The sequence below is a fragment of the Sus scrofa genome, chromosome 5 (genome assembly GCF_000003025.6).
Source record: "Sus scrofa isolate TJ Tabasco breed Duroc chromosome 5, Sscrofa11.1, whole genome shotgun sequence".
NCBI lineage: Eukaryota > Metazoa > Chordata > Mammalia > Artiodactyla > Suidae > Sus > Sus scrofa.
Window position 1 is genome coordinate 75,376,714 of NC_010447.5, and position 23,584 is coordinate 75,400,297.

The following is a 23,584-nucleotide window of genomic DNA, read 5'->3' on the forward strand; positions in this document are numbered from 1 at the left end:
AGCTACAGCTCTGATTAGACCCCTAGCCTGGGAACCTCCATATGCCGCGTGTGCGGCCCTCAAAAAAACAAAAAAAAAAGCGCTTAACGTTACAGATGTACTTTTCAATATTGTTTACACTGATAATTATGTTTAACTTCAAATATCAAGAAGGGCTTTTAATAGAGCATTAATAATATATTTATGAAAATTGTATCTATCTTCTATCTGTCATAATTATGAGCAAGAAGAATTAATCCTTGAAGTGAGGGATTCCTAATAACATAGTAACTTAGTTCACTGACATATAGAACAAGAAAGACTTGAGATAAAAGAGTTTTTAGATAGCTATGCAGAATATATATATATATTATATATACACTATATAAACTTTACTACGTATAAATAAACACAAGAAAGAGCGCTATAAGGATAATATGTTATATTGTCCTTATAGTGCTCTTTCTTGTGTTTTTACTCTGCCTCAAGTCACCTATGTAATATAAAATGTGATGACTTAATAATATGCACAGCCACAATGTGTTAGTTGAACAAATATCATTGTCATACAGCTTCCAAGGAAACATAAACGTTGTGTCTTTTTAGGAAGTTGCCAGGTTTGATAGCCATCACTAGTGGGCACTAAATCATTCCCAAATCCATCCTGTTTTCAATGCAATGATATAGGAGTCTACCATCAGAGTGCCTAAGTCTGATGAAAGATATCCTCAGTGAGAAAACTGAACTGCAGAGAAATTAGGGAGAGAGTATTCATTACCCGAAATATTCTAAGTTTAGTGCCAACGCTGTGTATTGGCAGTAAAAATTCTAAGATGGTCATAAACCATCTAGAGGTAAATGTGCACCTCAGCATGCATATTTTGTTGGCTTTGTCAATAACTCGCAGGATAAACATAGACCTACTGCTATTCCGTCACTTTGTGGTGGAAATGAGACAGGACTCCCTCTTCATGTGCTGCAGGTATCAAAATAATTCTAAGAAAATATGATTTCAAGATGAACTACAACATACCACAAAAAGGAAAGTTTTCATTACAGATATAAGTTAACACCCAAAGGAAACACCTATTGGCATGACAGTTGGCTTTTGGGTGGGAAGATAGTTGAAACATTAAAGTCTACTGAAAAAAAGTTATGAAAAAGCTTGATATGGTATATAAAAATACCTCCGGAGTCAGATGGACCTGGGTACCAATCCTGTTGGTATCCATTGTGCAGCTTTGAGCAAGATATTTGACTGTTCTTTGAGCCTCAGTTTACTCCCTTATAAAATGAGAAAAAGCTTACTTGCCATATACATTTGCATGTGGTTTACCGTGGTTCGAATGCTTGACGCAGAATCTCTTGGGATAGAATACAATGGAAGATAGTATGAGAAAAAGAATGCTGTACCATGCTGTGCAGCAGAAATTGATACAACACTGTGAATCAACTATACCCTAATAAAAAATAAAAATAAATTTAATGAAAAATATTACTAAAAAAAAAATGTTCTATGTGGACTCTGTAAACCAAGCCCACTGTATTCACCTCGGGCTTCTCTGACGGGATCATGTCAGTATAAAGACAGGCAACTACTAACATGCATGTAAGGCTTCTTTACCGCAGTTTGTAAACTTGTTTTCCGGAAGGACCGTGGGGCTGGTAGACTCTCTCTCTCAGAGGTTCTCAAAGAGGAACACAATGTGTTTTAGGTTTTTCTTGGCCTTTGACCTCTGGACTAAAAGTAGTTTCAGAATAATTTTCAGTTCACTGAGGGTATAATTCTACAACAACAAAACGTGTTTTATTCTTTCCATCCCCCTGCCCTACCCTATACATCCTGTTTTCCTCATCTCAGCTCTCTTACTTGAGGGTTGATAACTTTTCTCTTGAGCTCAGAGAATGAACACGTTTGACCTAAAACTCATTGAAGACAGGCATGGGAGGTCTGGCAGTTCAAATCCATTGCTCCAAAGGTTTCACTTTCTGTTCATGTTATCACTGGGTGGTCCGTGGGGGTCAGAAGCAGAGACTCTCTGACTGCCTTTACTGAGAAGGATGAAAACAGAAAGAAACCATATTGGGTACGGAGCAGCAAGGATCCAGCCTATGGTTTCTAAGAGTCTGCTGCATTCCAAATGCAGTGAACTTTGCCCACTGTTGTTTGGTTTTGTTTTTTGTTTTTTGCTTTTCAGAAAAACAGCCACCTTGATTTCATAAAGTGATGGGCAGCATATTTAATTACTGGTAGAGTGGCAGAATGGACACCAGCCCTAAATAACTGAGCATCCACACGGGTACACACCAGCTTTTAACATTAGCCTTTGCAGAAGCTACTGAAAATATGAAAAGGAAATTTCGAGTTTCACTTAGAGTCCCCTATTCTACCAAAACTGAATTTGTTTCATACTAACAAATTTCTTTGAAATGAAAAGAATCATGGTCTCTAGTTACTGCCTCTTTACTCTGTTCCCACTAAGAGCAAAGCTGTCATAAGAGTTCTGTAATTATGGCCTCTACTCTACTGCCCATTTTCTATTGAACCAACTGCAATCAGGCCTTGTCCCCAACATCAGCTTGCTCTGGAGCTTGGAAGTCTTATCAAGGTCAAGAACCCTCATATTGCCAAGTCCCACGGTTAATCTTCAATCTTCTTACTCCAACTTTCAGCTGCATTCAACAGAGCTGACCACTTGTTCCTTCTTGAAACACTTTTTTCACCTGACTTCTAGGATGCACTGTCTCCTATTCGTCTTGTAATGATGTCATTCCTTGTCAGTTTTCCGTGTTGGCTTCTCCTCTTCCAAATTCTGAATGTCCGAGTGCCTCAGTGCTCAGTCTCTGGACCTCTTATCTTGACTTTCTAAACTCCCTTCCTAGGCAATTCTATCCAGCTCTGTGGCTTTAGATCAATAGGTGCACTGGTGTCTCTCATACCTCATCTCCCCTAAGCTTCCCAACTGTCTAGAGGTTACCTCCCCTTGGTGTTTCATAACATGTTCTGAAGAAATCTCTGGATTTCTTATCCACTTTCCTATCTTCTACAAGTGAATTGGTTCCTCAAACTCTCCCTTCTCAATAAGTGATAGTATCATTTACTAGTTGCCTGACCAACTGGTAAATTCGGAAGCTCAGTTGGTGATACCTTCAAAATACTTCTTGATCTGAACATCTGGCCACCATTGTTTAACCTCCATCATCTCACACCTAAATTATTACAGTTGTCTTTCAATTGGCCTTTATTTCTCCTGCAGCCAGACTACCACTCTCCACATCACTCTGCTGCCTATAACCACTCTAACCTTGCTGTTTCTTGGGCAATCCCATCTCATTTCCCTCCTCAGGGCATTTGCATTTTCTCCTCCTAGCTAATCTGCTCCTCCTCCATAGATTTGCAGAGCTTGCTCTTTCATACCAATGGCACCCTCAAAGAAGTTTTTTTTTGGGGGGGGACTAACCAAACTAGTACCCACCTCTAACTCACCACCCTCCATCCCCTTACCCTGATTTATTTCCTTTAGAGCATTTATCACTATTTGACACAATGTTATATTGCTATCTTCTGACTGAGTGCTCTATTTTCTATGAGAATATATGCTCAACATTCTTAATTTTTAAAATCATAAAAATAGAAGTGAAACTATTGCAAGAAATACTAGAGGTCCTTACTCAACTACCCAGTTGATATTTAGATCAACTTCATATCCTCTTTATTGTTTGTGAAATTTTTATATTGAATCACATTTACCTACTGATCTCCACTATTATTATTTTTCACAGAGAAAAATGACTTCAATATTAAATGAAAATTTTACCAAGGATACTATCTACCCTTTTGACAGTATGCAATTAATTTTCCCATGTAGCCTATAGAAGAAATTAGTCATTCAGACAATTGAATGTGACCATTCCTAGCAGCATGTACAGAGCCAGAACAGACACTGGAGCAGTGACAGTTTATACCAAATGTGCAGATACAATAAAGCACAGTATAAGCAAGGGCTGTGTCTTATTGAACTGCAGCCAGTGTCTGAAAAATAACATGAAAGTGTGCTGTCCAGAAACTTCCTTCTGCTAGATTTCACTCTTTCCTTATTAAGAAAAAAGGAGTAGGAGTTTTCCATTTAAGTAAAAAAATGCCAATTTATTATATATGTATATAATATTCATTCTTCTTAAGAAGTGCAAAGTAGGTCAAATTGTTGTTTGATGATGAATGGAAGACTTTATCCAAAAGGGATCTATCACTGAGTTATGGCGCTCTGTTTCTTTAGACTTTGCACTAACTTTAGATGTCAGCAACTTGTCATCATTAATGATTTGTCTCCCCCCACACACCCCCAACAAGACACACACGTAGGAGTCTCTAAAATGTCAAGCACTCTTTCCTTGCATACAGGTGAACTGTATTGCCCTAGTGAGGGGTATTGATTTCCCGTTATTCCTAGATGCCACATGATGCATTTCTATTAGTTGTAAATACTTGCAAGACTAACTTTTATTTTGTCCTCCATCACATCCATCTGCCAGGGCAGGACATCTGTAAATGAAGCCCAGTGCATTTCATTAGACACTCTTCCACTTTGTGCTTAAAGGAATGATGCTTTCAAGATATCTATTTATAATAAAAGTTGCTTTAAAAAAATTCACTGCTATCCTTCCAGAGCCTCGTGGTAAAGTCTCCTAAAAGTAGCAAACTACACTCACTTCTCAAATCTACTCTGGGCTTGACTTATTTGCTTTTTTTTTATGAACACTAAACTGTTGATGTGTGTTGGTTTCAAAATCAGCCAGGAAAATTCCTATTGGCCTTGGCAAGTAAAAAAGCCTATTGATGAAGAAAATACATTAAATCACACTACAAAAGAGGCCCTTAGGATAAATTAGATTGTTTGGGCAACAACAATTTTGAGAGTTCATCGGTATCTTAGAATGCACAAAAACACATGAAAGAGTCAACATCTTTAAACATTTTAAGTAAGAATTTACCATTTGACTTGGATTTGTTTTAGTGATAAATAAGGTCTGCCATCTCTACTACTTGCTGAAAAAGCCTACTTCAACCAGAGAGCCAAGATTTTTCCTCAACAGCTCTAAATCTTTTAAATAGCATATACGACTCCCAAGAGAGAACTCCAGAAGGTTATGGAATTCATTTCCCCTTGAGGGGAAAAAAAACAACAGTGACTATTAGGAGAAAATGAGAGTACAACCTGTAAGAAAAGAGTGTTTGTCAAAAGACATCTAGGAGGTAACATTCTCTCTTTTGTGCACCCTTCACATTTACTGTAGGGCGACTCTGATATTCAACTTTGCCCTGATAACCTTCCTGGAATTATCTGCTGTGGGAAATTATCCCCCACCTTTTTAAAATCACATGTAGGTTTCCATTCTCTTCTCTTGTTCTCTGACTTGGTTGGACCTATCTCATGAGCTTGTTTAATTCTCATGGTGGCTAAAGGAGTGTCTTAGATCAGCCCAATGACCATGTGTACTGGTTCCCCAAACTTAACCGCCTCATCTCACAATATTTACATTTGACTTCACTTTCTTCCTCTCATTATCCAGTCTCCCTCTGTGATCTTTGGCAAATGGCTTCATCTTTGGGTTACTCTGTATAATTCCAGCATGCATTGTTTATAGGGGAAAAAAAATGAAACAACCATTGTTTTCATAATAATGAATCTCAGTTTGTTGTATAATATTATTGAAACAAAACAAGTATTTGTTGTGTTGTCTTTGTTCCCCTAAATTCATCCTGTTTTAATTTACATGAAACCAGAAAGGGATTGTTATGTATCTTTAATTTTCAGAGAGCTCCATTCATCAATTCATTAAGTATTTGCATTCTCACTGTAGACCGAGCACTACTTCAGATACAGGAAATACAGCAGTGAACAAAACAAGATAAAATTCTGTAAGCTCCCTGGAGCTTATGTTCCAACGGGGCAGGCAGGCAATAAACAAATAAGCAGCATCTACTATATGTCAGGGTTTCCAAGGATTTATTCAGCCAAGTGATACCACGGCAATTTTGCCAATTAGGAGAAGCGGAGTGTGGCTGAAAGAAATCAGGCACTCACGATTCTCAATAAGAAACAAAAATATCACCCAGAGCATGAGTACAATTCTTCAGGCCACCACTGCTCTCTGTCATCTAAAATCCTGTTGCTAGGACACCATAAGCGTAGAAAAGCTAAGGACACTTTACAAGCTGGGGACATTTTTGGTTGAATGATGGTCAGATATTCATGGATCTAAATTCAGTTCTGAAAAATTAGGAGGAATAGGGATTAACAAAAGGAAAGAAGCATATCTGTAAAGTTGGCTTTTGAAATCGTTTAAAGCTTTATAATCTAATGCTTCTAAAGAGGAGATAGACCTCTCCTCTTCAATTATTACATTGAAAAAATGTTGGTATTTTAATCACTATTTAGGTATCTAGTTGAGTATAGTTGATTTACAGTGTTGTCAATTTCTGCTGTACAGCATAGTAACCCAGTCATCCATATGTTAATTCTTTTCTAAATGGTTATCAGTACTTTTTAGTAAAGTATGATCTAATTTGTGTCTTAAATTTTGCAAAAACCAGGTGGCCAGTCTTGGCCCCCTAAGATGGGACTTTTGTTCTGATATTGTGGTTTTATTTTTGCAGGGTAGAGTAATCAATGTTATTACACTTTTATCCTCTAATGCATCTCAAAATAGAAATGAGGTCCCTCCATTTGATTTGGGAAATTGAATGCCAGTTGGGGAATTCAAAACCACTGTTGGTTTCAAGCTTGAGTTCCTCTGCACAGTATCAAGTTCTTTTCCTTGGCCCCGAGGCATGTGTCTCAATGAGAAAATGTGGGGAAATGATGAATCCAGGATATCCTGAGACCATCTTGCCTCTGTATTTAACATTGTCCTGAGATTCTGTCCAGATGCGGCCCATGAATAATAGGGCCACACTTGGGTAGAATCACATTTGGACATATCAGTCCAAATTATATGTTCAAATGTGATCTTTATAGCTCTAGGCCAAAGTAAATGGCTGTGTGTGAGAAATAAGAGTAGATGTATTCCATGGCACTGTTCATTTACTTTTCCATGGGAAATACACCCATCTGAATAGAAATCAACTGTTTCTCATATATGAAGCAAGAGACAAAGTTGGAAGTCTGTTCATCACCATAAACTGATGAGAACTGGAATAGGGTGCATGACACAAGGTACCTAAATAATTCTCATATTACTGAGCCACTGATGGGACAGACCTCTAAAGGTAATGTTAGATTTAAGAGCAGGCTGGAGTAAAGAAGCTTTGAATTACTGAATACTGATAACATTTCTTAAAGAACAAAATAAATGAACATTTTGTAACATGCAATCACAGGACCAGCCTGTCTCTACTCTGGTCTTGGTAGCCAAGCACATCTTGCCTCATCATTCTCTTAATTGAACATTTTCATCTTGTGTTCAAAATATCATTTTTAGATCTATGCAGGTGGAAAGAAAGCCATGACACTCATAATATTTACCTACAGTCTGCATATGAAACTGGGCTACATCCATAGTTTTCATGCCAAGAGAATCTCAATATCTGCTAGTAATCGCCCATTAGGCAAATCTTTCTGCTCATCAGTCTGATTAGAAACCAGCTATCCTTGAGACAGTTGCTTAGTGGAGAGAAAGTTACACTTGATCCTCTTCAAATTAGGATCAGATTAAATATGAGAACTGGAGTTCTTGCTGTGGTGCAATGGGATCAGTGGCATCTTTGCAGCACTGGGACACAGGTTTGATCCCTGGCCTGGCACAAAGGTTAAGGATCTGGCATTGCCTATGTGTAGGTCAAAACTGCAGCTCAGATCTGATCCCTGCCCCTAGAAGTCCATATACATATGCCATGGGGTGGCCAAACTGTGTACCCAGAAGAAAGTATGGATTGTTTAGCTTGGGCTCTGCCAAATGACAGCTATATCATTTTGCAATGGCTTAACCTCTTTGAGGCAAATTTTTCTCATCTTCAAAATGGGTTAATAAAGATCATTTTGCATACAAATGTATATATGCATATGTAGCCCCAGGAGATGTTAGAACATTGCAAGTGCTTGATAATTTATACCTTATAACCCGAGTGTCTGCCAGTGTCCTTGGCCTTTAGTGTCACATGTTGCTAGCTCACCAGCTCCTACTTGCATAGTAGCAGCGCCTCCCTCTACCACAGTGAAAGTCCCCAACAGTTATTTCTGGAGGTGGCCAGAGTGTGACCCTCATTGCACAAGAAACCCACTTGTTCCTGTCTATCTTCCTTCTGAGGCTACCTCACATGACGTCCCTTGGAGGGAGGCGCCCTTCCCTATTGTCCTGCTCCTGGTACCCTGGGGGAGGACTCTGCTCTGACTAAAGTCTCATCAGAGACTTCAGAAAGCCAGTTCTGTGCAATGGATGGGGCCAGAAAGGAGAAAATGGTTTTTGTCCTTTTCCACCTGGACCCAGAAGCAGCCTTATGTGTGGTCTCCTGAAAACAGACATATCTGCCTCCTCTGCTTCACTCTCAGGATCAACCTGAACTTAGAATCATGCTGGGCAATCAACCAGGCTTGATGGCCATTTCTCTGTCTCTTCACTGTCTCCAGCAATGTGCTACTTGCCATCCTGGCCTTGTCTCACCCTCTTAAGAAACTGTGAGGTTGACAAATGAAGAGACTGAAACCTATGGGGATTCAGAATATCATCCCCCCTCCTTTTTTATGTTCTGTAAATAAGTACTTGGGGTATCACCACCCACTGTGGCCCATTGTCCATTAAGATGAGCTCCAAACAGGGTGTCCCCTGGTGGCTCAGTGCGGTGGCTCAGATCACTGCTGTGGTGTGGGTTCAATCCCTGGTCCAGGAACTTATGTGGCCCAGTCAACTTTTTTTGACTCATACCTCAGTCAAAAAAAAAAAAAAAAGATGAGCCCAAAATATGTTTGAAGCAGTAGCAATGATCATTATTACCATTCCATTCCAAGTCAAGTTAAGGTCAAAGTGTACATGATTCACCACTGAGTCTGCAGAAATGTGCAGAGTAGGAATTGTACTACAGAAATCGAAGCAGCAGGGAGAGAAAGCAGATAGGGAGTTCGAAGACCAAGGAAAAAAGTTTTGAAAACCAAAAACCTGCACATTATAATATATAAAAAAAATAATGTAGAAGAGAGGAATCTAAGACAATGTGTGTGTCAGTTCTTTTTTATTTGTTCTCTTTTTTTTTAAAAAAAAATGTCTTAGATGGCACCACACTTTTCCCCCGTACTCCCTGCCTTGATTCAGTGTTTTAAAAAAAGACAAGGAAAATGCCACCTTCCAGATAAAGAGCAAGACTTTCTCTTCTTTTTCCTCTGCTCTCCATTTCCTTAATTCTTCTTTCTCTCTTCAAGTACAAGTGGGAAATGATTGAGGAACCTTTCTTGGGTGAATGAAATTTTGATCCCATGCTACAAGAAAGCTCTAGAGATTACTTTCAAACTAAAACCAATTTCATACCCAGTAGAAAACATTCCTTTCATTAAATGAAAAGCTAAATGATAACAGTCCAAGAACATCTTTCTAAAAATGTTTACTAGGTACAGTTGCCAAGTTACTACCAAAAAGTATTCTCTTCCTTAAACCAAGAAATGAAAAAGAGAACTGCTCTACTGCTAATACTTGTGTTGTTATCTAGGGTTAGTGAAAGATACCCTGGTTATTGGTTCCTTTATTTGCCAAGCATAATTTTTTATGGGAAATGTCAGTTTATATTTAAGGCCAAATTCAATTTCAATTCTCTTTGCAAAAAGCTTCCCAGTAACACTGAAAGAACAAGATAGTTTCAGTGGGGAAAAAAACAAGGCAAATGCACTTTAATGAAATGCAATAGTTCACAGGTATTACTACCAATTGATTTTTTACTAATATTTTAGATTGCAATGTTCCAAATTCATTCAGCTCTCCTGCTCTAGGCTTTCTGAATTTCCCAAATTACATGTCTATTTGCTGGCGATACCTGAAAAACTAGGAGAGGTGAGACCAACAAGATATTTGCATACACATCAACAGAAAGGAATGATATTGCATTTTTTCATTTTTTCTTCTTGTGTATTTATTTCTTTTTAAAGGATTTAAGTGATCCATAGATTAAGAAATTTACAGACATTGGGAGTTTCCATTGTGTATTAGTTGGTTAAGAACCCGACATTGTGTCTGTGAGGATGCAGGTTTGATCCCTGACCTCGCTCAGTGGGTTAAGGATCCAGCAGGGTCACAAGCTGCAAGCGTAGGTTGCAGATGCTGCTCAGATTCCGAATTTCTGTGGCTGTGGTGAGACCTGCAGCTGCAGCTCTGATTCAACCCCTAGCCCAGGAACTTCCAAATGCCTCAAATGAGGCTGTTAACAAAAAGGAAAAGAAAAAGAAATGAATAGACATTGAAAGCTTTCCTAGTTACCACCACTCACACATTCTCCTTTCCTTAAAGTCTGTTCTCCCTTAATCAGAACTTTAAGCAAAGAGGAGAGTGGGATGGACACAGAAACTCCTCACATGTTCAGGCACACTATTACTAGCACACTTCTGTTAGCTGAATATGTGGAAATCTTGGAGGATTTTAACTTTTTAATATTGAAATGGTGGATTGAAATCTTAATATTTTGTTTATTAATTTTTCATATCCAAGTTCTTTCAAAATATTCACTCAGTGTAGGACTCTCAATTTAGGATTTCATCACTAGAAATCAAAATAGGTCTCTTACTGTCAGTGGCTTCAACCCTAAATGTTTTTTCATTATTTAGTGTATTTCTTCTTCACGTGGTGATTATGAACTTTAGTTTTGTGCCACTATCCAACAACAAAGAGCCGATGTGACACCTAAAAATATCCTCATTTGTATCTGTTTCCCTTCCTTACGAGAAGGAGGGTCATCCCACCTGATTTTGCCTTGACAACAAGGAAATAACTAATGACAATTTGGGAAGTAATTCACTGCTTACCCTTCATGCTAGCATGTCAGGGCCTCCATCGTTTGATTGAAACTGATGCTAAATTGCAAGAGAGTCTTTGGCATTTTTCCATTCCATATAGATGCTAGTAGCGATGATTAATAAGACTCCCTTGATTTGAACTGAGGCACTTGGTTAAGTGAATTCAATTTCCTTTACTTTGTCTTCTCACATAAAATATGCTGTTATTAAGGTTCTTATTTTTAAAAAATAGTGAAACAAACTATAACTAAATTACCCCATATTTCTGTAAAATATGGATCACTTCCTTTTTATAAAAAATTTAAGATCAGGTCTCCAGAATGAAAGAGATAAACACATATAGATGCAAATGAATTCTGCATTGGTTTCTTATTACCACATTAAAGGGAAAAAATCTGAGGATGTAAGTTATGTCTTAATTTTGATTTTGAATGCATGCTGCAACCTAATGTACATAAAATAACCATCACAGAACAAAACTGATACACCCAACAGCTGGCTGCATTTAAAGGATTTTAAAATAAGTGCTTATAAAAAAGTCCATCTTTGGTGTTTTGCTGCTTAGGAATGAAACAAATCACAGATATGTTTTCACGTCGATTTTCTCTGACAGGACTGGGAATTCCCACATTTCATGGGAGACGTTGATGTAAATCTTCCTGGGTTGCACACGCCTCACATGCAGTTCAAGATTCCTTTCTTCCAGAAGATCTTCAAGGAGGAATATCATATTCACATAACAGGTATAATTTTGAACACGATTTGACTGTCTTTTAGTTAGTGATGCTAGCTACTATGAAAAAAAAAAGCACATAGTAACATTGCAGGGGCTTACAGGAATATAGTTGTATTTGCCTCATTTAACCATACAGGGTAGTTCTAGATCCCCAGGGTGCTCTGGACCATCATTCTGGGACTTTGACTTCCATTGCAACGTCAACATCCAGTGGGCAAATGGGGGAAATGACTAAAAAGGCTTGCCTGTTTCTTAACCACCTGGCCTGGAAAAGAGCATGTCACCTCTGTCCACATTCCATGAGGTGTAACTAGTGAGAGAGCCCCACGAAGCATCAAGGAGAATGGGGAGATGTGGATTCTCGTTGGGCAGCCACTATGATGTCAAGTCTTTTCATCATCATTGGATGTCAAGTGTGCCAGCCTAGGGTTATCAGAGGGAAGGACACATCTTTGGGGTGAATTGTTAGCTACTTCTGCCATGCTCCGGAGGCCACTCTGCCTTGGTTTTGTTCATTAGGTGGGTTTCTTTTTCAGAACATTCGGCTCAGTATATTTTTTCCACATTAATATTTCTGTTGCTTTGTTCTTCATTTGCTGCTGAGATCCAAACAAAGAAATCCTAGACTCCAGTCGGGCCATGTGCCTTTAGGGAGTTCAGCCACCTCCCATTTGATTGAGTAAAACTTAACTGCTGTGGCATGTGGGTCACCAGTGATTCTCTGGTGGATCCTCAGATTATTTCATTTTCAGATATGTCCTGCTCTCTAAATGGCTCAAATATGATTTATTATAATATTCTTTCACATCATCTCAGGCATTCTCATCTCAAAAAGGCTTCCTGGGGTTATGTTTTATACCTTTATTTCTCTTTATAACCAGAAGCTGACAAGTGAATGATCACAAAGAAAGAATGGCATTAGTTCCCAAATTCAGGTAGTGACTATGTATGTGTTTTAAGGACAATGGCTTAAGATCCCACACCTGCTCTAATAAAAACTGCTGAAGAAATCTGTGCTTACACTGCCGTCTGTGCTGCCAAATAAAAATAGCCTGAGCCCAGAAAACGTGAACATCTGAGTACTGCAAAAAAAAAAAAAAAAAAAAAAAAAAAAAAAAAAAAAAAAAGAGAGAGAGAGAGAGAATCTCTTTGCTTCCCAACTTGAGGGCTGTTTTTTTGCTTTGAGCATGAAGCGACCTTCCTAAATTGGAGAATGAGCTCATGAATAGGGAAGATGCAGCAGGTTTCTTTTCCTATTCAGAATGAATGAGGCCCCTCTATTAAATTCACTGAGTAAATCAATCAATTTGAGTTCAGGTCACATAGTGTGGTTTCAGAGTCCCCACTTAATCTCGGCAGCATGCTACCCTCTTGGACTTCTAAAACAGCTATCACACACATGGCATCCTCATATCCCTTTGGGTGGGCTTTTGCTGGAACCATCTGTTCTTGTTCTCAGCTCTTATCCCAGACTATCATGGCCCTAATATTATCTCTGACTAAATATCAGAAGCCTTGTCAAAAATATACCGCTTGAGTATTGACTATCAGGTTTAAAAAATGGGGGAAAGAAATAATTGGAGAACCCATTGGCCAGAAAGAAAAATAAAGCTGTTCAAAATATGTAATTAGGGGCTCTTTTGCATGGCTTTGTCATATATGCTGTCATTTCTAGAAAGGGGTAGGGACAGGTTTTATGGTATCCAAAAAGCTCACACAATTGGGAATGCTCTATTTAAGAATATGAATACAAAATTACACCTAAAAATTGTATGCCGTGTCTGGGAAGGGAGCCAGGCATACAGGTGTCTCTGAAGATTCAGCATCACTCCTTTCAAGGGAAAGCCTCCTGTGCATTTGAACCCTATAACCTTCATCCCACCAAGGATTATTTTCTAAAACTCAAAAGACAGAAAGACTAGCTAAGTTTTTATAATAGAGACTACACGTTGATAAAATCTGCCAGAAGGTGGAAATACATTGCAGTTAAGGCTTTGGTGTAGTGGTTATTAAATTATGCTGGTTATCATATCATCTGGGGAACTTTATAAATATACAGATTGTTGGGCTCCCTTCCTAGTGGTTCTAACCCAATAGGTCTGGGCAAAGGTCAAGGGATGGGACTTTTGTAAAGCTGCCCTAGGTGATGCTGATCATAGAGAACTGCTCCTTTCTGATTGAGAAGACACGGATGAGGTCACTCTTTCTCCCTGGAATGACCCATGCAAGTGATTGGGTGCCTGGACCTGCCAGCAAGGTATTTGAGGATTATAGGGCTTAAATTCAAAATAAGGCAGGTTGTGCTAAGATGGTCATGTGCTGCCCCAGATCGAAGATAAAAAGTTCTAGGAAAACAGTGATAGGTTTGGAGGCTGAAGAATGTCAGAACTTTCCCCCTCTTGTTCTCCTGTTTTGTTCGGTGCTTTCATTGTTTTTTGGTTTTGGGGGGTTTGGAGGGGTTAGTATTGTTTGGGGTTTTGTTTTTAGTTTTTTGTGAGGGGTTGGAGTTTTTTTTAATTTATTGGAGTATAGTTGACTTACAATGTTGTATTAGTTTCAGGTGTACAGCAAAGTGAATCTAATTTTAAAAAATGACACAAAAGAACTTATTTATAAAATAGAAACAAACTCACAGATTTCACAGCCAATCTTATAGTGACCATAGGTGAAACCACTGCAAGGAGGGAAGAATGGTGAGGTTGGGAATAAGATATACATGCTCTCTTTATTCTATTAATCAGCTGAAGAAGTTGCTGAAGCCACTCTGGAGTACCACTATTCTCCTCTGAAGGGCCTTTGACTTTATGTGATGTTGTAAGATAGTTGGTTCTGGTCAAACCCAGGTAAAATCTGCAAAACATGATGCTATACGTTGTATTTTAATATGCTCAAGGCATATTGTAGTAGCCCACAAATTTCCAAGTGAACCTCAAACACTAGCTTGATCGGCTCCTCCTCATTCTGCTTCTTTTTGCAGGGAGACTTTAGTGTTTTCCATGTTTGGAAAATATAGAATCAGCCCTGGGATTCTTAAGCATGAAACCCTCTATATCCATCAACAATTCCCAAACCTTACTGTGTGTGAGAATCACCTGGAGAGCTTGCTTAAAAGATCCATCAGCTTCACACTCAGAGTTGAATGCCTCAGGTGTGAGGTGGAACCCGGAACCCAGCATCCTCTCAAGCATCACCAGTGATGCCTATGCAGGCTGCCAGAGGACCACACTTTGAGAAACACTGCTGCTGAGAAACATTTTCTGTAGACAGAATTCCTCTTATCTCAGCTTTTATTTATTTTATAGGTACCTCTGAAAACAAAAGCCAAGGGGCAGAAGGCAAATTCAGTAGAAACAGAGTAGCTAGTGGCAAAGGCACGTAGTAGAAGCCTATCAGGAACTAGAAAGTCCAGGGCTGGGACCATCAGAAGTCTCAAAGCAGAGCATGACTGCGGAAAGGTCTAGAAGAACCTGGAGCCAGAGCTAGGAAGGGATCCTTCAGACCTCAAGATGGCTCTGTCTATTGCTTTTTCTGTCTGTGTTTGTTCTGCACCAGAAAAGCCTGGACAAGAATGGCTAGGGTTCTCCTAGTTTCAAGGATGGCTTCACCTTGGCCTTGACTTTCATTTCTCTGTGATCTAGAAAAGATGTTCACTGCAGGTTGAGGGAATGGAATGTAAAGATTTCATGCATAGGTGTCAGCCCTGCTACTAACTGATGGCATAGCCCTTGTCAAGCTCTTAAACCTCTTGGAGGTTCATTTTTTTCATCTGTTAAATGGGGACAATAATGGTACTTAGCCCATAGGGTTGCTGTGAGAACTAAATTAACGTGTACAAGGTACTTAAAACAGAGCCTGCCCAAGGAAGCACTCAATAAACTTACTGTGTTACCTAAAGCTTTCTTTCATCCATCCAGAATCTGCCTTTCCTATTTAATGCAAAAGCATTTGGTGGCCTGAGAGAGGGTTCTCTGAGTATTCATCCACTCTTCTGAGTTCTTTGCTGTTATTTACTGTTTGGAGTCCTCAAGAAGGAGAAAGCTCAGAATGGAAAAAAGAAATCTCTCTCCCAATAAAATGCCCTGTATGTAGAGAGTTCTCTGACACTGACAAGTTCCCCTTGACATTTTAAAAGCATTTAGGATTTGAGTATTTTTTAATCCTGATTCCTAGCTAGTTTTATTTATGCATGTCAGAAATAACTTGAATGGTTGCATCTGCTTAGCTCATCTGGATCCCCCTTGACAGATGGTTTGCTGCAGTATGTATGAGCTTTCATTTTGTAAACTGGGCTACAGCTTATAAAAATAAATCATCTCTATTCAAGGGTGTGTTACAGTATTTTTTCTGTGAATTTTGACTTCAGTTGTAAAGGGGATAAACAATGATTAGGTCATGTTAGTGCTTTTAGCACCCATGTCCATTGTTCTTCTCCTAAATGTAAATGCTAAATGCAACTGCATAATTATCTCTCCTGCCCTCTTCCCTTTTACCTCTAAGGTGAGTGCAAAGATGAATTGGAAGTGTGTATTTAAGCCTCTGGAGGCGAGAGAGGAATGGCCTCTCAATTCAGTCTCGGAAGCTCCTCTGAGTCCTATTAATGCCGATCCCGGTGGAAGCTCTGCCATCTGTCATCCCAGCCAGACAAAGGAAGTGTCCCATTGGTGGCCATCATCTGAGTAAATTAGGAGGGGGTTGGGGGAAAGGCCAGAAGGAAGGCCTGTGCATCTGTGAGTAGAGAATTCACACTGCTGGCACAGTGATGCCCAGGGGAACCCTTTTGGCAAAAATGGAAAATGTAGAAATAAACAAGCCTCTGTAGGTCCATTTTCTGTTTCGGTTTCCTGAGCACTGTCAGGGCACAGGTGCTTTACCAATGGCAAGAATGTGGCAAATAATTAATAAAAACCCCTTTGTTTTATTTCCATACGTGCATGATTCCTGGCAAATGAGTTCCCAAAGATTGCTTTTTAAAGAGCTCTCCTGTGTCAGTCAGATCTTGGACAGTGCTGGGCAAGGGCAGGACAGTGGTCCATCCAGCAGAATAGCACGTCTAGCAAAATTAGCAAGGGACTTGTTATAGGGAAATATGATGCCTCCTCTTCACATGACAGTCCCCCAAAGGTGGTAAATTTATCCAAAGGACACATAGACCTCTTGCTAGTCTCTTAGTTGTGAATTTTTCTAAACTTTTCCTGAAGCAGTTTCCATTTTCAGAGCATTTCTGCAGATCTAAGAATTAACTGTGTTTACTTCTACATAAAGCAACAATTCCTTTTATTCATCCCAAACTCAACTCCTCTTCTTCAAGGCCATGATGGCTTTACCCAAAGCCAGCCAGTCCTTGCTGCCCCTAAGCTGGTCTGCCCTTCCAAACTGAGGTGTCCTGGGTTCATTTATGCATAGATGAAGATTTGTGGGAATAAAACTCACATGCTGGAGTTCCTGTTGTGGCTCAGCAGGGTAAGAATCCAACTAGTACCCATGGGGATGTGGGTTCGATCCCTGGCCTCATTCAGTGGGTTAAAGATCTGGCCATTACAAAGGGAGAAAAAAGTATGTATACATGTACATGTATGTGTAACTGGGTCCCCATGCAGTACAGTGGGGGAAAAAATGTGTTGGGGAAATAACAATAAAAAAGTAAAATAAAATAAAATAAAAAAGATCTGGCGTTACTGCAAGCTGCAGCATAAGTTATAGCTGCAGCTCAGCTCCTGCGTTGCTGTGGCTGTGGCGGAGGCTGGCACTGCAGCTCTAATTCAAACCTTAGCCCGGGAACTTCCATAAAAAGACAAAAACTTCCTAAAAGGAAAATGAAACAACCAACCTCACATGCTTTTCAGAAATTTGTCTTTACGGACAGAAAAAAAAAAAAAAGACTTGAAATATATAATTAATCATAATCTCTAAGACATAAATGTTTTGCTTTTCCAAATTTTCCAGATTATATATGATTTTTGACAGCATCATGGAATTCCCCAGATCATTGTGACACATGTATTTGATTTGAAAGACTAAAGCTTGACTCTTGAAAATTTTTTGGACACCGCACCTCATACTTTATTGATAATGATGAGAGCTACTTTAAGAAGCTATATTTATTGGCTTTTAAGTCTTAAGATAATTTATTAACTCAAACCACTCTTATTGGTTCATAAATTAATTAGTAAATAGCTTCAATTTACTAAATGATCTCCTATGGCCCAAGCACTTAATGTGATTTCTAGATATCCTTAAATTACCTAGGGGGACTTAAAGAGAGGCTACCTCAGTGAGCCCTGTTTTCACTGATCACTTCTGGAGTGAGAAGACATTGAATATGGCCAAGAAGCCTATGATAGCAAACTGTTACCTATTTAATTTTATCCACAACTCATCTTCTTCAAGGCCATAGTTTCCTACTTTCCCATAATGCGTACTAACTGGTTTTGTGGAGCGTGACTGCTGGACACAAGGGTTTGGTCAAGGGGTGACACCCACTTGACATAGAGGTGCTCACAGCACAGCTCAATCTCAATGCTAACTGGCAATCCTACTGATTAAACGATTTTTTCAAATATCATAATTGAATATTTGAATCATGAAAGGTTCATTACATGGTGGAAATACCAGCTCGTAGAGTCTTTTTCCTTAGTTGAAAAAATAACACTTTCCCCACAACTGTTGTCATTTCCTATGCTAAATCAGGGTTCTGTGGAATAAAGAATTCTTGTAAAATTAACTGGTCCAGGATTCTATAAACTCCCACAAAGTAAAATGATAAAATTACCATTATAATATCATTTCTGACAATCGGTAAGCTTCATTAAAAGCACAAAACACAAGAAAGAAGTAATCCCACCAACACCATGCAGGGATTTCTCATTAAAGGAGACAGGGAGGTATTTCCAGAAGGAGATTTATAGAAATAACATATGGATTCTTACCCTTCCTCCTTGCTGATTTACGTTATGCTATATAGTTGAAACAACAGGAGGAAATGCAAAATTTCTCATATGATTAATGGTGAAACACCAAACCTCTTGTTATGGTTGATTGTACGGTCACAACAACACACATGGGAAAATGGCAATAGAAGCGCTTCTATTCTTTTCTTTTTGTGTGTCTTATACCTTTTCATGTGAGTCATTTCAGGGACTCAAATTTATTTTTTATGGTACACAGCATTTCTCAGAGTATACAATCTTTTTTTTTTTTTTCAAGGAAAGCTTTCTCCATCTGAATATTGTGTATAGCATCATTTTTGCTCTAATGGTGAGATTTCCTGGTTCATCATAAAACATTAAGGTGCAGGCAAAGTTTATTTCACAGACTCATCAGAGACTTTTAGGACTGGGAAGAAACCTGAAGAATTATATAGCTCAACTCCTTTACTTTATAGACAAAAACACTAAGGTTGAGTTGTCCCACCTGATTTGGCTTTTTGGTTTATATTTATCTCATGAAAATAATTTTTTAAAGACTATTGCCAAGGAAACAAAACAATGTGTAGGAAAATGGAAGAATGGCTAGGGAAAGATGAACATCTTTCCTCTGTACAGATAGATAAATTGACCAGCCGTTTACTTCAGGTAGCCTAGAAACAAACAAAAAGTAAGAAGACCCATTTCTTCTATATTTTCAGCTGTTCCAAGTTTCAACTAGCGGCTCTGCAATGTGGGGATGGACAGTGCTACATTCATAGAGAAAGAAAAAGAATCAGTAGGGATCCTGTCTCAATTTAGTTCTCCCCTCTGCACTTCCCCACCCCCACATGACCTCTCTGCTAGGGGACAGGGAGGGGGGGAGGGGGGGTTTCTATCTGCTGTTCTTTAGCCTCAAAATTTGAGTGTATAAAAGACCATTTCTCCAGACTAATACTACTGCAAGCTGGAGACAAATTATCAATTGCTAAGGATTTTTAACTATTTAAATATGCTAATTCACAGAGCATATTTACATATGGGGGGTATGCTGGGTCCTCTTGGATAATTGGTCTGTGACTTCTACCCATTAATATCAGTGCTAAGTAATTCTTTCTGTTTTATCCAAACCGAAACATTTAGGATATATCATTGTTACAAACCCTTACACACTTGTCTCTCTCTCTCTCTCTCTGTTCTATCACCAAGATCTTATATTAACTGGATTGAAGAGGTAGAAGGAAGAAATCACAGAAGTAATACTACCCTACATTTTGGGCAAACTTAATATATGTCAGAGAACGTTCAAATATAACCTCTCCTCTTATCCTCACAATAATCCTTTGAGGTGGTTACACTGGTTTTATTCTCCATTTCACAGAACAAAAAAATTTGAGTTCATATAGTTAATAAGTAGAAGGATTTGGGGGTAGAGAGAAGTCACAGAACTGGAAGCATCTGGTTCCGTTTCCTCAATATGAAAATAAAATTGTTGAGATCTGGAGACGTGAAACAAGTAACCCAGGGTTGTATTATTTCAGTTGACATTAGGTCTCTCTCTATCTGCAGATGTGCAGCCCACGGTTTTTGTCCCTCTGGCACTCCTCGCACATCAGTAAAGGTGTGTTAGAGCAGGGTGATGACATCCACGTCAGGCGGCACATTCTTTTTTTATGTTTTACTGAGGTAGAGTTGATTTACACTATTGTGTTAGTTTCTGGTGTGCAGCAAAGTGATTCGCAATCCCTGAAAAAATACATATATTCTTTTTCAGATTCTTTTCCATTATAGGTTATTACAAGATATTAAATATAGTTCCCTGTGCTATACAGGAGGATCTTGTTGTTTATTTATTTTATATCTAGTAGTTTGTACTTGCTAATCCCCAACTCCTAATTTATCCCTTCCCCTGTTGGTAACCATAAATCTGTTTTCTATGTATGTTTGTGAGTCTGCTTCTGTTTTGTAAATAAGTTTACTTATGTCATATTTTAGATTCCACATATAAGTGATGTTGTATGATATTTATCTTATTCTGTCTGAGTTACTTCGCTTAGTATGATAATCTCTAGGTCTAATATGTTGCTGCAGGTATTATCTATTTCTCTTTATGGCTGAGTAGTATTCCATTGTGTGTGTGTGTGTGTGTGTGTGTGTGTGTGTGTGTGTGTGTGTGTGTGTGTACAGATATATATTACATCTTCTTTATTCATTCCTCTGTTGATGGACATTTAGGTTGCCTCCATGTCTTGCCTATTGTAAATAGTGCTGCAATGAACATCAGCATGCATGTTTCTTTTCAAACTAGAGTTTCCTCAGATACGTGCCCAGGAGTGGGATTGCTGGGTGGTATGGTAACTCTATTTGTAGTTTTTTAAGGAACCTCCATATTGCTTTCTGTAGTGGCTGCACCAGTTTACATTCCCACCAACAGTGTAAGAGGGTTTCTTTTTCTCCACACCTTCTCCAGCATTTATTATCTACAGACTTTTTTTTTTTTTGTCTTTTGTCTTTTTAGGGCCACACCTGCGGCATATGGAGGTTCCCAGGCTAGGGGTTTAATCAGAGCTGTTGCCGCTGGCCTACGCCAGGGTCACAGCAATGCCAGATCCAAGCTGTATCTGTGACCTACACCACAGCTCATGGCAACGCGGGATCCTTAACCCACTGAGCTAGGAGGCGAGGGATTGAACCTGCAACCTCATGGTTCCTAGTCGGATTTGTTTCCGCTGGGCCACGATGGGAACTCCTTTACAGGCTTTTTAAATGATGGCCATTCTGACCACTATGAGGTGATACTTCATTGTAGTTTTGATTTGCATTTCTCTAATATTAGCAATATTAAATTTCTTTTTTTTCTTTTCTTTTTTTTTCTTTTTTTTTTTCTTTTTTGTCTTTTGAGGGCCGCACTTGTGGCATATGGAAGTTCCTAGGCTAGGGATTGAATAGGAATTGTAGCTGCCGGCCTACACCACAGCCACAGCAACGCCAGATCCAAACCGCATCTGTGACCTACACCATAGTTCACAGCAACACCAGATCCTTAACCCACTGAGCCAGGAATCAAACCTGCATCCTCATGTTCTCATGGATGATAGTCAGATTCATTTCCCATGAGCCACGACGGAAACTCCCTGAACATCTTTTCATATACCTAATGATCATCTGTGTGTCTTCTTTGGAGAAATGTTCATTTAAGTCTTCTGCTCATTTTGTTTGTTTGTTGTTGTTGTTTTTGGTTATTGAGTGATGTGAGCTGTTTGTGTTTTAGAAATTAAGCCCTCGTCGGTCTCATCATTTGCAAATATTTTCTCCCAGACTGGATGTTGTCTTTACATTTTTTTCTATAATTTCCTTTGCTGTGCAAAAGCTTATACGTTTGATTAGATCTAATTTGTTTATTTTTGCTTTTATTTCTATTGCCTTGGGAGACTGCCCTAAGAAAACACTGGTACAATTTATGTCAGAGAATGTTTTGCCTCTCTTCTCTTCTAGGAGATTTATGTGTCCTGTGTTATATTTAAGTCTTTAAGCCATTTTGAGTTTATTTTTGTGTATGGCGTGAGGGTGTGTTCTAACATCATTGATTGACATGTGGCTGTCCAGCATTCCCAATACCACTTACGGAAGAGACCGTCTTTAGGCAACACTTTCCTAATTTACTCCTCCTTCATCCTGTCTAAATATACACACACTCTCCAGGTCACATGAGAAATAACATAACATGATTCTTTACTGTGAAAGTTTAGTGGCCAAACAGACCCAGCACCATTCAACTTGGCAGTAGAAAAATAATTTGCAAGTAAGGAAAAAACTCCTTCTATCCTCAGGCTTCCCTGGATTTGATTACTGTTCATTCACTGCCACCGTCATCCTCTGATTTTACTTTTTTCCTTTGACTATTTAACATTCACTGGGCATCCCCTCCCCACTGGAAAAGCATCCTTCCCCAAGCTCCATGAGCATTCCTCTTTGCCCTTCCTGATTCTGTGATGCTCCTTATGTTCCGTCTCTGACTTCGTTACCCTAGAAGCAGAGTCCCCTTAATGAGGGACTGCTCTATTCATGAGTTTATAAAAGTGACCTAGAGAGGGTACATGTTTTTTCTGAGGGATCCTGGTGAGTCAAGAAGGTGATGGTCAGCCATGCAAGTCCAAGTCCTCACCGTCCAGTCTGGCTTTGTAACCCGTGTATTTTACAGCAAGGGAATAAGTATGGACTTTCTACAACAGTGAAGCACCCAAAGCCCCTTTCGCAGCTGCTTCTATCGTGGAAGCTACAAATTAGTGCCTCCTTGATACTGAATGAGAATCCCCGAACTTCCTCACTTCACCTGTCTTTCATTCTGCTCTGCCATTTTTTCACCATGATATTCTCCATTCCTTCCCTTCTCTCTCCCCTCAGCCCCTCTCATCCATATTACCTGATCTTTTTCTGTATCCTCTTCTATCTGCAGCATAATAAAAACATACACTATAGATAATATTTTCAAAACTATTCCCTGTCCTGCCTTTCCTTCTGGGATCCCATGAATTGCTACTTTCTTCAAAATCCTTTCTGCAGAAATGTGCCCTCAGTTTGTATCCCATTTTCTCAGTGTCTTCAGCATTTATGGATTATATCACTGCTTTGGCACCTCTCAAATGTGGCCTCATTATTACCCATCTGTCGATGTCTCTTCTTTCCCCCACAAGTTGATGAGTTCCTTCCGAGAAGGCAGTAACATATATCCTTAGCATCTACTAAGGCATCCTACACAGAGACAATAATAATGGGTATAATAAATGTTTGGTAATGATGCTCACCTTTGTATTTGCTTGAACACCTCTGGCTTGAGATTTCTGAATTTGTTTTATAGTTGATTTTAGTTTTGAAGATCCAAGAGGGCAGGAGTGGTTTGAACTTAATGTGCCAGAGGTTAGAAACATTTTATCCTATCTAGAAACATTTCCAGTGTTCCAATTTACTTTCCAGGC

The 23,584-nt window shown here is 39.1% G+C and overlaps 1 protein-coding gene across 7 annotated transcripts in view; it reads left to right on the top strand.

Moving 5' to 3' along the window:
- Window positions 1–23,584, top strand: part of TMEM117 (transmembrane protein 117) — a 485,759-nt gene that overhangs the window by 459,633 nt on the left and 2,542 nt on the right. For 6 of the 7 annotated variants that reach the window (XM_021092567.1, XM_021092568.1, XM_021092570.1 and 3 more), the window contains one exon: window positions 11,584–11,713. In XM_021092567.1, the coding sequence (XP_020948226.1) occupies window positions 11,584–11,713 (130 nt within the window). Of the gene's footprint in view, window positions 1–11,583; window positions 11,714–16,203; window positions 16,629–23,584 lie in introns of those variants that run through there. The other variant, XM_021092575.1, reaches the window with a different exon arrangement.